Raw genomic sequence first — 13,686 nt, forward strand, 5'->3', positions numbered from 1 at the left:
CCCCCATTTGAGTGTGGTATGTGATATGCTGGGGGTCATACTCAGGGTCTGGTACAAGCTACATAAGAACCCTACAACTGAGCCACATCCCTGTTTTTTGTTGTTGTTTTTTTTTTTTTTTTAAAGACAGAGTCTCATTATATAGTTCAGCCTGGTCTCAAACTCAGTCATTCTGCCTCAGCCTCCCAAGTAGTGGGATTATAAGTGTATACTCCATCCCTCCCCAGCTGTTGGTCTCAGCTTTTTTTTTTTTTTTTGGTGTCAATATTAGGAGTTAAACTCAAGGCCTCACGCTCGACTTAGCTTTCTTACTCAAGGCTTGTGTGCAGCCACTTCAGCCATACCTCTACAACCCAGCTAATTATTTTAGTAGGAGGAGAAAAATCTGTCTTAGAAAAAGATGACTCTGGAGGTGTGACTTGAGATATAGTTGCATTATTGTTATTAGAATATATTAGCATTATTATTGGCAAATTTTGTTGTTTTCACTGATTGCTTCTTTACTGGTCTATATAGGAAGCCATGAAGCTACAACAAGATATGCGGAAGAAGAAACAGGAAATGTTAGAAAAACAGATAGAATGTCAAAAGGTAAGATATAGGACTCATTATTTACATGTGAGAATTGATGAATAGAATTGATTTACAGATAAGTTAGCCATAATCGTAAAGCATAAGCTTACATTTTACTGATTATTTTGTAGATGCTGATATCCAAGCTAGAAAAAAACAAAAACATGAAACCAGAAGAAAGAGCAAACATAATGAAGACTTTGAAAGAACTTGGAGAAAAGATTTCACAATTGAAAGATGAATTAAAAACATCTTCTGCAGTCTCCACACACTCCAAAGTGAAGACAAAAACAGAGGTACCTATATTTTACACTTAACATAGAGCTATTAGCATCTACATAGGCTTGGTACAATGAAAGTACTGTGAGACCCTTAGATATCTACTAGACTAGTGAGTAAAGTAACCTGAAAAGTTATTAAGTTACTACTAAGCTATCTCCCTCTCTTTCTCACTCCTGCCCCTCCTTACTCATGAATGAATTCAGAACCTGTGCTTGTTAGGTAGGGGTGCTACCCACTTGAGCTCTTTTGTTTGAGCCTTCTATACCCCCAGTCTAAGATTTCTTTGTGAAAGCGAAGTGTGATGGAACTTGCATGTAATCTTAGCCTCCTAGACCAAAACGAAAATTACTTTTAAAAAACATAATGAGGGCTGGGAAGGTGGCTCAGTGGTAGAGAGCTTGCCGTGCATGCATGAGGCCCTGGGTTCAATTCCTCAGCACTACACAATTAGAAAAAGCCAGAAGTGGCGCTCAAGTGGTAGAGCGCTAGCCTTGAGCTGAAGGAAGGAGACCTATGCCTTAAATGGTAGTGCTTGTGCTTAGCATGTTTGCTTGGGTTCAGTATTGCAAAAAATAAGTGAAATAAAAGCCCCCCAAATAATAAAAACATTGTTTTTATTGAGATTTCTTTCTTGTATTGGAAGAACATGAGTACTTTTTGCTTCCTTTCCTTTATTCCCATCCCCCTTCCTTTTTTTAAGAGATAGGATCTTTCTATGTTATTCTGGCTGATGAATTCTTAGGCTTAGTAATCCTTCTGCCTTAATTTTACAAGTAATAAACACTATAGGTATAAGCCACTGAAATCTTACTATATGTGTATTTTGAAAATTAGAGTATGCCTGGGAGGAAATAGTAAAAACAATCTCTCACAGTTTGCTGGTAGTTATAGGTTCTAATATGAAAGGAATTCTGTAGCTGTTAGCTTTGTAATATTAATATCTACTCTATCATATATTTTTCCCATTGTGTTTCATTTAAGCACAGTTATATGAAAAGTATTCTCAGCTCCCTCATTTCAGTGACTCTGTCTTGTTCAGTAATATTACTTAGTATTTCCAGTAAGAGCATAATGATCTCTTTGTGTTTACAGTCTTGTGTCTGTAAGGTTACTTTTCTTAAAACATCCATATTTATTGCATCCTTTTACTCAAAAAAGCAAGCTGTGTCCTTGTATACGGTAATGTTCTGAATGAGAACTTGGAAGTTATTTTAAAAAACACCTTTTTACTCTTTGTTTCCAAAGGCCCAGAAAGAATTACTAGATACTGAACTGGACCTCCACAAGAGGCTGTCCTCAGGAGAAGACACAACAGAACTAAGGAAGAAACTCAATCAATTACAGGTTGAGGTGAGATTTAACCTGCTATATTTAATATCTCAAAAAACAGATTTTTCTTTTTCCTACTTTACAAGGCTTCTATTCCATTCCCTTTTGTTGTTGTTTAGGCAGCAAGATTAGGTATTTTACCTGTGGGTCGAGGAAAGACCATGTCCTCTCAAGGTCGAGGAAGAGGCCGAGGCCGTGGAGCAAGAGGGAGGGGCTCACTAAATCACATGGTGGTGGACCACCGCCCCAAAGCACTAACCGTTGGGGGATTCATTGAAGAGGAAAAGGATGAATTACTTCAGCATTTCTCAGTAAGTTTTCTAAGTAGCAAATACTAACTTGAAAAACATTGTATTCAGCATTTTCTTTGCTACAGTCTGTATAAATATCAAATGATACATAGATTAGAAAATTTGGTTATGAAAGCATGTATATTGGAAAATTCTTAATATATTTGAAGGTCAAGAGGTAGGTCTTGCTTTGTAATTCCATAATGTTCCACATAAACACATTTGTAATGATAAGTTGTTCCAAAGCTACCTTTGATTTTTGTTTTAGGATTATTACATGGTATTTTTAGTCAGTAAGTAAAAGTAGTCTAGGATAGAGGCAGAATTCAAAGATTTATTACAAGACATTATATAGGTAGAAAACATTATTTTAGTTATTTAGTTATTCTTTGTATAACATGGCAATTGTTGACTTGTATGCAAATATATAAGTAGAGATTTTCTTACAGTAAAATTTTTTTTTTTTTTTTTTTAATTTTTGGGTCCAGTCATGGGGCCTGAACTCTGGGCCTGGGCACTGTCCCTCAGCTTTTCAGCTCAAGGCTAGCGCTCTACCACTTCTGGCTTTTTTCTTTTTGCTTATGTGGTGCTGAGGAATCGAACCCAGGGCCTCAGGCATGCAAGGCAAGCACTCTACCACTGAGCCACCTTCCCAGCCCCTAAGTAGAGATTTTCTACAGTAAAATATATTTATAATTTTGAATGGAGACTTGAGTAGATGTGTAAGTTTTGACCCAGAATTCATGCTCAGATTGGTCTCTTTCCTTCTCAAAAGTAGAACCATTTTAAGGGCTTGGAGGTGTGGCTCAAGTGATAGAGTGCCTGTCTAGCAAGCACAAAGTTCTGAATTCAATCTTCAGTACTACAAAAAGAAAAAAGTAGAAACATTCTAGAACCTTGAATAGTGTTTAGGTTTTATGGACATTTATTAAGTGTGAAAGGCAGCCCTCACTTGACTGATGGGGTTGTGTCTGGGCAGTTGTAGAAGAAGCAAACAGAGCTAAGGTAGGAGAAAGGACTTCTAAAACAAAAAAGTGCCACTGATTTTGATAACTTTTAGAGTGCTGCCAGGTAATCTAGAGTACTGGAAATATACCCCAATAATAGCTACTTGGGCAGATGGGTATGGTGTTCTTGATAATGCTCAGGCATTGTTGTGGGTAAATTTAGTATTCTGAATGGGAAACTTCTTAACTTCTTTTGAAAGTCACAAAGTCTAAGGTAAAATCTGTATTTCTGAAATTCTGCTGTCACTTTTCACATCAATGATTGAAAGGATTCTGTATGAAGAAATGATAGATGGTATAAGTATAAGGATCTGATTCTGAACTTCAGAGATATGGATTTTTTTTTTTTTTTTGGTGGTAGTACTGGGGTTTGAACTTAGGGCCTCATTCTTCATGTTTTTTTAGAGTTCTTCAGTTTTTGTTGCCTAGGTTGTTTTTTGTTTATTGTTTTTCCTAGAGCTGAGGATGGAACTCAGGACCTTGTATTTACCAGGCAAGTGCTTTTCTACTGAGTTCAATCCCCAAACCCTCCTTAGAGTTCTTTTTTTTTTTTTTTATTCTCAGGAATAATTAAAATTAAATAAGCAATAAAATTCTGTTTCATGTCTTCTTTTTTTTTTTTAAATTTATTTTATTTTATTTGTGAACATACTGTACAGAGGGGTTACAATTACATGGGCAGGATAATGCGTACATTTCTTTTTTTTTTTTTTTGTCGGTTGTGGGGCTTGAACTCTGGGCCTGGGAGCTGTCCCTCAGCTCTTCGGCTCAAGGCGAGCGCTCTACCACTTGAGCTACAGCGCCACTTCCGGTTTTCTGGTGGTTTATTGGAGATAGGAGTCTCACGGTCTCTCCTGCCCGGGCTGGCTTTGAACCGCGATCCTCAGATCTCAGCCTCCTGAGTAGCTAGGATTACAGGCGTGAGCCACCAGCGCCCGGCTAATGCGTACATTTCTTACCGAGCATTGCAGCCTCCTCCTTTGTTTACCCTTCACATCCCTTCCCAGCCTCCCCCCCCCCCCCCCCTCCTTAGAGTTCTTGTATCCAGCAGTCTACTTCGAAGAATTTATCGTAAAGGAATTTCAGTTGTACCAATACAGATGGTGCCTATAAAGTATTCTCACAGCATTATTAGTAGTAAAATGAAAGCTATCTAATTGTCCAAAAGTATTTTGCTGCCATTAAGAACATAGTCAAAAAGAGAAATGGAATATGAAAATTTTTGATTGAGTTACTAGGTTGGAATAAAAATGAATACAAAATTATACATAAGTGAAACTGTAGTAAATAGTTCTGGACAACAGAATTCAAGTTCATTTAAAAAATTTTTTCCTGGGCTGGGAAGGTGGCTCAGTGGTAGAGCACTTGCCTTGCATGCTCGAGGCCCTGGGTTCGATTCCTCAGCACCACATAAGCAAAAAGCCTGAAGTGGCGCTGTAGCTCTAGTGGTAGAGTGCTAGCCTTGAGCTGAAGAGCTGAGGGACAGTGCCCAGGCCCAGAGTTCAGGCCCCACGACCGGACCCAAAACAACAACAACAACAAAAATTTCCTCCCTATATTCACTTTTAGGATAAACCATTAATATTTTTATACTATATATTTTAAAACCAAAATCCAGGCATATGTTGACTTTATTCTCTTAGAACCAAGATACTGATAAAATATATATAATTTAAAATAATTGAGTTGAGTATATAGCTTAATGTATTTGATGTCTAGTACCACTACCAAAAAAAAAAAGTTTTAAAAACTTGAACTCAGTGATGTGGGGTAAACCTTGGCTTTTTTTCCTTCTTGATTTTGAAAGTAATGCATGCTTTTCTTAGATGCATTTAGCTGCAAGTAACAGATAAGTTATTTTTATTTACTTATTTTTTTGTCGGTCATGGGGCTTGAACTCTGGGCCTGGGCACTGTCCTTCAGCTCTTCAGCTCAAGGCGAGCAAAGCACTCTACAACTTGAGCCACAGCACCATTTCCGGTTTTCTGGTGGTTTATTGTAGATAAGAATCTCACAGACTTTCCTGCCTGGGCTGGCTTTTGAACCGTGATCCTCAGATCTCAGCCTCCTTAATAGCTAGGATTACAGGTGTGAGCCACCAGGGACCGGCTTAAACTTTTATTTTTTTAAGATTTTTGAGGAAGGGAAGTTTTCAGATTGAGTCACTTAAACTCAACCATACAAGCTCCTTACATTGTTTCTCTGTTGCCCTTAGTGTGTTGGCTTTTGTTCTCATGCTATAGAGATGTGTGCAGGAATAGCAAACACAACAGCTTCTAACCACAGTGTTCAAAGGCAGAAAAGGAAAGGAAAAGTTCCTTTCTTAAGACAGTTTTTTTAAAAAAATTTATTTATTTTTTGCCATCCTGGGACTTGAACTCAGGGCCTGAGCTTTTGCTTAAGGCTAGTGCTCTACCACTTTAGCCACAGCACCACTTCTGGCTTTTTCTGTTTATGTGGTACTTAGGAATTGAACCCAGTGCTTCATGCATGGTAGGCAAGCACTCCACCACTAGACCACATTCTCAGCCCTCTTAAGCCAGTTTTAAAGAATATTGAAAGGAACTACTCTTACCTGCTCTCGACCATTCCTACTCAGTGATGTGTCTTTAAGCCATATGCTCATTTTTCAACTAATCTTTGTTGAGGAAAACGGAGTTGTTTTGATTGAATTTAACTAATCATAGTTTCTCCTTTGGGCTAAGCCTCGTCTGTGGTAATTGGTTAGGGATAGAAATCAGTACCTCTTAAAGAGAAAAACATTTAGATAGATGGTGATTAGGTGAGACCTAGTTCTCTTCAAAGAGCTTGGTGTGTCATGTAAATGATAGGAATCAGTAGCTCAGTGGTAGAGCTCGTGCCTAGCAGAGAGGTCCTGAGTTCAAACTCCAATACTGACAAAATAAAAACTACCAATTTTTCTTAGTATAAAATTAAAATATTTTTATTTAAAATTAAGTTAGTCCTGAAATGAACAAAACAAGCAGTGAAAGCTTCTATAATTGGGCTTTGTTGAAAGGCTGGATTAAAGGCAAAGGATGTCTGTTGTCCATATCACCTGATGTGGGTAGCAGTTTGGTATGTCCGAAGAGCCAGAATTGTTTTGTACTAGATTGTAAACATTTGCCCCTCACAAGGAATGCTGGAAATCATTTTTTGAGGTCACAGGAAGTTATCTATATAGGCAGTAGTTGATTTGCTATGTATATGAGTGATGCACACTCTTACCCTACAGTGGTCCAGATATTCTTTGGGAACATACAGAAAATATATCATGAGGTTTGTCACTGTTTTCCTGTTCAAACTAGAGTGAAGCCTCAAGAAGGTGGTGAAGCAGTGAAAGATCAAAATAAAGGAATCTCATCAGTTAGCGTTTTCTGGACTGTGCCAGATGGAGTATTCTACGAGAATTTTGTTAGAAAAGCCTTTAGAGATAACTTAAGGATTCACTGTCCTGATAGTTTTGATGCCTTTTCATTGGTCTATATTGCTTCATCTTTAAAATGAAACTTTTGCCTTCTCTTACTGAAATTTGTTGGGAAGAAAGAAATACTTAGAAAGTAGTACAAAGACAATTTTGAAACAGCATTTTTTATCTTAGGTGTGGATAGTGTTTGTCTAATGTTTATTGAGTGTGTGTGTGATACTTGTTATTGAACTGCATTTCAAAAGAGGAAATGGAATACTTATCAAATATAAGGACAGCTGTAAGAGATATCGTGAAGTGAATTGACCTGAAATGAATTGATTTTTTTTTAATCCACCAATTTTCAAGTCTAATGTGAGTCTTTTTATGTACGTATCAAAATGAAAGGTCAACAGTTGAACTTTGTTAACCTCAGCATAGTTTATAATAGAGTGAGTATATCACACGTATTAGTCAAGATAAATGCTAAAATTTAAACATGAATCATGCATTATTCCAGGCACACCAGAAAATATAGCTTTAATTACAAGGGATTTTCATGTTTGCTAACAAATTGTATCTCCCTAAATTTTTATTCTTTTTTTCCCCTGAATTTCAAAATATTGTACAAGGGGGTTCCAGTTTAACCTACTTGTCTTAGTATCCAGAACTGTACTTCTTGGTCAGAGTCAGTACCCCCTTCCATCATTCTCCCTAATCATACCTCCCAGCAGACTTGTTTCACATTTGCACTTCATCACATATGTCATTAGATTTTTTAAAGCACAGAATTTGAATAATAAACTTAACATAATCTAAAATATATCTTAGGCTGCAAACCAAGGGTCAAAATTCAAAGACCGTCGGCTACAAATATCATGGCACAAACCCAAGGTACCATCTATATCCACTGAGACGGAGGAGGAAGAAGTCAAAGAGGAGGTAAATTCAAGAACTCAAGAGTTGAATTGGAACATATCCCATTTTATATTTTTCTTAACCTGAAATAGTATAAGTTTTAAGTAAGACTGTGTTTTCTTGCATGCATACAGTTAATAATCAACCTCTTAAAGTGTGAATTAGTTTTGCTTTTTAATTTTGTGTTTATTACCAGTTTATTAAAGTGAAAATTATTTCTGATTGCATAATCTTAGTTTTAAAGATAGCAAGCATTTATAGTTGATGAAGCATTTTTTGACTGTGTACTTTTATATAACATAAAACAGGAAATGTTCCCTATATAAAGAGAAACAAAAAAAACTGGTCATAGTGCCAGTAGTCCCAGTTACTGAGAAGACAGAAATTAGGAGGATTATATTTCCAGGTCACCTTGGGAAAAAATTATTAGCTCTTATCTGAAAACAAAAACAAAAAACCACAAAAAGCAAAAGGACTGGAAGAATTGCTCAAATGTGATAGCCCTGATGAATTCAGTCAGAAGAATCACAAAAAAGAAAAAACAACACATTTTGATAATATTTGTAGATACTTTGCTGTGAATGAGTTTTTTTTTTTTTTTTTTAATGCCATCCTGGGGCTTGGTGCCTGGGTGCTGTTCCTGAGCTTTTGTACTCAAGGCTAGTGCTCTATCACTGAACCACTTTTCTGCTTCCAGCTTTCTTGATAGTTTAAATGGAGATAAGAGTCTTATAGACTTTTCTGCCCAGGCTGGCTTTGAATTGCAATACTCAGATCTTAGATTCCTGAATAGTTAAGATTACAGGTGTAAGTCACCAGTGCTTGGCTATGCTTTAGATTTTCATATAACATTTGGAATAACAAATGTTATAATGGTATAATGGAGGTTATATATTTTCTCCTCAAAAATAATTGGATTTTACATTTATGTTTCTTATTTTTAAGTAAATGGAATAAACCTCAATCTTAGTTTTTATTAGAGATGCTTCTTATAAGTATTTTTTCCTATAATTTCTCATATCCAGCCTGTATTTACTTTATGCTCCTGATGATGTTATATAAACAAAAGATAAGAATTTATATTCATTTAAAAAACGTTATTTAGGCATAGGAAGAGATTAGTTAACAAGTACGAAACCACACCAGACAAGAAGAATAATTCTATTTTGTTGTACAGAGAATGGGTATTGTTAGCAGTATTGTATAATTTAAAATAGCTAGAGGAAAGGAGTGTTTTGTATGATGAATATTCTCATCACACAAAAATTAAAATCATTTGTGTGTGTATATATATATATATATATATATATATACACACACACACACACACTTAGTTGATTAATCTATAATGTTTAAATATATCAGACTACCACACTGTACTCCATAAAGATGTGCCATTATTATTTGTTAAAGAAATTAATTTTTTGTCTGTTGTTTTGGCCCTAAAAGAAACTACTCAGAATGTATCACTAGTAAATCTAGTCTGTCTTAGTTTGTTTCTCCTAATGTTCATGTGCCTTCATTTCTTCAGGAAACAGAAACCTCAGATTTGTTCTTGCATGATGATGACGATGAAGATGAAGATGAATATGAGTCTCGTTCATGGCGAAGATGAAATCTGATGCGAGCTGTATAATTTTTAGGAATATTGTTTAGAAGAACAACTTTTTAAAATTATTTAAAGAAGTCAATGAGCCAAAAAAAATTTATTTTTCTTTTCAGCACAATAGGTTTAAGGACAGCAACTTTGCTATTTAAACACATCTCATAATTGTACATGATACTAAAGCACCAAAGGCCTAGTGTCTCTTACACAGTTGTGAAGACCCACAGGAATGACATGGATCTAGAGCCTTACTTTCCACACCTCCTGTTTTTGTTGCTGTTGGTGTTGGATTATGATGTAAATGACAGGGTGTTCAGAAATCTTATTTTTATTATAATCTGCTGATAAAATTTCATTAAATGTCAAAATCGCCTGGAATCTCTTAACTCACCTATTATGAATGGGTCGTCAGACAGGAGATATTTGTAATTAAAAAACCCTTTGCTTTCAAGAGTTGTTTTGGAAGAGAAGTAAATTTAATTTTTTTTTTAAATGGTAGAGTCTAATTTGTATTGAACATCAAGTTGTTTTCAGAGTTTTTCTGTGTAGTAGTTTGCCAGTGGAAATCCCAGCTAACTGTGTCCATCTGTGCTGCAGGATGTGCTGCCCCCCCCCCCCCCCCCCCCCATGCTAACTGCTGACTTTGCTGCCTCCCACCCTTGGCTTTTTAACCTCAAAATGTAAAAGGCTTGTACCTATTGCCTCCTTTGAATCCCCCACTTTTCTTCCTCATCCCTTTTTATAATAGGCCTAATTTATAGAGATAAGTGCTTCTATTGGGCCATCAAGAGTCAGACCTCAATAAGGTTTATACTAGCACTTCAATAAATAATAAATGTTTTGATGAGAATAAAGGAAGGATTTTTAGGGGAAAAAATTGCCAGCTTTTTTTCTTTTAAAGCTTCAGTTTAGTTATAGTTACACAAAAGGATTAAAAAGTATCTAAAATTCTTTGATTAAATTTAAACCATGTTGGTGAGGTACCTGGAGGGAGGGGATGGGGAGGATACTGGGTGTGCTAGTAATAAGTGGAGTCCTAACTAGACATTGGTCAGATGATCTTACATTTTCCTAATTTTGTAGCTTGTTGCTTTCCACAAACATACGCATACTTCAGTAGGCAGTTTCCTTTACTGTGTGCATTTTTACTGTACACTGTATAGAGTATCTGTTAAGTAAAATATATATGTAAATTTATGTCCTTGTATTCCAAATGTTAGATGGAAAAGCAGAGGAGCAACACTTCACTTTTCTGGCCCCTGGGGAAATAAAATGATTAATGTACATAGGATGTCACTTTTTCAAAGATATCTACATCTGTGTTTTTAATGTGTGTGGTAATATAAAAATTTGAAACTTCCTGTTGGCTTCAGTGTTCTTGGTGATCAGTATAGCAAGAGTTTTGTTTCCTGAGGTAGACTTTCTCAAAATAGAAACTATTCACTAAGAAACTTAAAACCATCAGGACTGTAGATTGACTTAGTAGCAAGAAGTTAAATCCCATATTCTGTTCATCCTTTTCCCTTCTACATGTTGTCATTTTTAAGTTCATGTACTTCTCCTTTCATAATAAGGGCCTGCTTCTAAGTTACTGTGTTTCTGATCGCACTGAAGCTAAAATAAGCTCAGATGAAGAATGGGGAACCTACAGTAAGCAATCTTGCTCCTTAGTCCTCCATCAACTCTAATGAAATTTTCCTAATGTCTGTGGCTCAGTCAGTATATATTTTGAAAGATTCATTGTGGTGAATATTTTGAGTCCTAACAGTTTAAGCGTGATAGAGGGAACAAAGGATTTATATATTTTTTGTACAAAGTTTTTTCTTAAACTGTATAATTTTGTAAATAATTTGTTTGGGTTTTTTTTTTTTCTTTTGTGTACTAAAACTACCAGCGTATAGATTTCAATAAGAATTGTTGTATTTTTGTATTTGGGAACTGAGAATTACAGTAAATTAATGGAGCTGTAAGAAAATTTTCGGTAGACAGTTGACAGAATGAAATTCCTTTTCATATGATTTTTTAACCTCAAAATTAATATCTTATTACATTGACTATAGAGAGAGTTGAGGATTTGTTTGACTCTTTAGTTATTGGGGACAGGGAATGAAAGAGAAAGGTACAGAAAGGAAGAACAGATAGGTTTTTGTTGGTTTGTTTTTTAATTAAGGTTTACAGTCCTTTGTATAAAACGAATTTTCAGTATACTTAGGTAGAACTAAAATATTTTTAAATGTCCTTCCTACAAATCCTAAAACATGTTTGACTCTTGAAAATGAATTAAAAGTATGGATTAATTAATTATATTATAAAATCCCAAGTTAGTATAGATTATATATACATACATACACATTGGCCCCTCCCCCTCCCCACCTTAGGATTGTTTTTCCCCTACGAGTCCCCACCTGTTAGGTTTCTCTTAAAAGTGAATAGCTACCATGACTTGTTTTCTTCATGTCTTTATTTACAGAAGTAACTTACAGCATCAGAGGCAAATTCTGCTGTTCTTAATGTGTATGATACCTTTTACAAGTAGCTGATCAGCAACAACAGCCACCAATCTGGCTAGGTCGGTCTGATTTATTAGATTTCTACCCGAGCCTACAAACGTAACCCCAAGGAATGGAAACTTCCCTCAATTTCTTCATGGAACATTGAGAAAATATTGTCACCAGCTAAGAGGAAACAATTGGAAAGCAGTCTTGTTACGATTGAAAAAGGCCCATGGTGATGGATCATTATTTCAAAAAGAAAAAAATCATGTGAAAAGGAATAGTGGTTCCTCTTGATGTATAGTATGCCTGTATTATAGTTTTTACAAAATTGTGAACTTGTGTAATAGTATAATAGGAGATATTGTTGAATTTCTAACTGTTTATACATTTAAATTCATATATGTAATGTTTGTTTTATCAATTACAATCTGAATTTCTAAGAAGCATGTTGACTTTTGCAATAAAGATGCAATATGGAATGGTTCACAGTTGGGGAAAAAAAAGAAAAGAAAAAAGATGAAAGTATTAAAATTAAAAAAAAATTTGGAAAACTTATGAACCATTCCAAAAATTATAACAATCACCAAAAGAGCTGTAATTCTGGCTTGTTCTGGAAAGAAAGAAAATTGTGTGTGTGTGTGTGTGTGTGTGTGTGTGTACATGCATGTGCTTGTGAGTGAATAGTAGGTTGGGCTGTATGTTTTATGTTGGGCTCATGGACATATGAATGCTCCTCTATATGAAGTTCAAAGCCACTGGTTGTAGATACCCAGTAGAATTGATCTCAGGGGTCTGGACAATGAAAGAGAAGGTTATTAGGGACACAGGACCTCAAGTGCTGAGAATTAAAGAGCGGTCTGGGGTACAAGGAGAAAACCCTGAAAAAAGATTCCTGTAAGTAAATATAGACACTTAAAAAAAATGAGTAGATAATACCAGATAAAAAGAACAACTTTATGAAAACATTCTTAGGATACCATGAGAATATTCAACAGCAGTAAGGACATTTTCCTTAAGTAGAATCGGAAAAAAAGGGAAGAGATGACATAACAGATACATGAGTTTTAAATGTTATGAAGGATTGTAAGGAGAAACAGGAGAAGGCAGAGATCTTCATACTAAGGACTGGGTGGTAATGGGAAAGGAAAGGGAAGTATATCACCTAAGCTCCTGTTGCTGTAAAAACTCCCCCCCCCCCCCCCCCCCCCCCCCCCCCCGCTAGTGGTGGTAGTACTGGGTAGTTTTGAACTCAGGATTTTGAGTTTGCTAGGCAAGTGCTCTACCACTTGAATCTTGCCCCTGATATCCACCGCCCCCCCCCCCTCTTTTTTTTGCCTTTTCCATGACATGTAAGAGTTCATACATTTCTTGCATAGAGATAGTTGTCCATGTTTGGCTTATCTGTTGAGGTAGGGGTCTGGGTAACCTTTTGTCCAGACTGGCCTCTAATCATGAAACTTGATATCTGCTATACGTGGCCTACATAAATACTTGAAGTGCTTATACGTTATCTAAGAAGGACCATTAAGTTTCAGCTTACTTAAGAAAATACTAAAGTAAATTCTACTTTTTGTTGTTATTTTGTTTATGTGGTACTGAGGAGTTGTACCCAGGGCCTGACTCATGCTAGGCAAACATTCTACAACTAAACCACATTCCCAGCCCCAAACAGCTTTTTTCAAGTAAATTTTATTCATATTGTATATAGTATGTAAATGGAAAACTGTATGTAGCTATTTGAATAAATCGTAGATATCTTTAATTCTTATCTCTGGGACTT

The 13,686-nt window shown here is 35.9% G+C and overlaps 1 protein-coding gene and 1 long non-coding RNA gene across 5 annotated transcripts in view; both read left to right on the plus strand.

Annotated features, from left to right (window-relative positions):
- Rbm27 (RNA binding motif protein 27) overlaps nucleotides 1-9,904 on the plus strand; it is a 64,132-nt gene extending 54,228 nt beyond the window's left edge. For all 4 annotated transcript variants that reach the window (XM_042691963.1, XM_042691965.1, XM_042691964.1 and 1 more), the window contains 6 exons: nucleotides 517-591; nucleotides 705-869; nucleotides 2,101-2,205; nucleotides 2,304-2,495; nucleotides 7,719-7,829; nucleotides 9,337-9,904. In XM_042691963.1, coding sequence (XP_042547897.1) covers nucleotides 517-591; nucleotides 705-869; nucleotides 2,101-2,205; nucleotides 2,304-2,495; nucleotides 7,719-7,829; nucleotides 9,337-9,420 — 732 coding nt within the window. In that variant the 3' untranslated portion in view covers nucleotides 9,421-9,904. The remainder of the gene's footprint in view (nucleotides 1-516; nucleotides 592-704; nucleotides 870-2,100; nucleotides 2,206-2,303; nucleotides 2,496-7,718; nucleotides 7,830-9,336) is intronic.
- Nucleotides 9,905-10,028: 124 nt separating this feature from the next.
- On the plus strand, nucleotides 10,029-12,414 carry LOC122118093. The gene is made up of 2 exons (XR_006149286.1): nucleotides 10,029-11,061; nucleotides 11,882-12,414. It is a non-coding gene; the product is annotated as an uncharacterized LOC122118093 (long non-coding RNA).
- Nucleotides 12,415-13,686: the final 1,272 nt, after the last annotated feature.

Source organism: Dipodomys spectabilis, unplaced genomic scaffold (genome assembly GCF_019054845.1).
Source record: "Dipodomys spectabilis isolate Male_0828 unplaced genomic scaffold, ASM1905484v1 ptg000147l, whole genome shotgun sequence".
Classification (NCBI taxonomy): Eukaryota; Metazoa; Chordata; class Mammalia; order Rodentia; family Heteromyidae; genus Dipodomys; species Dipodomys spectabilis.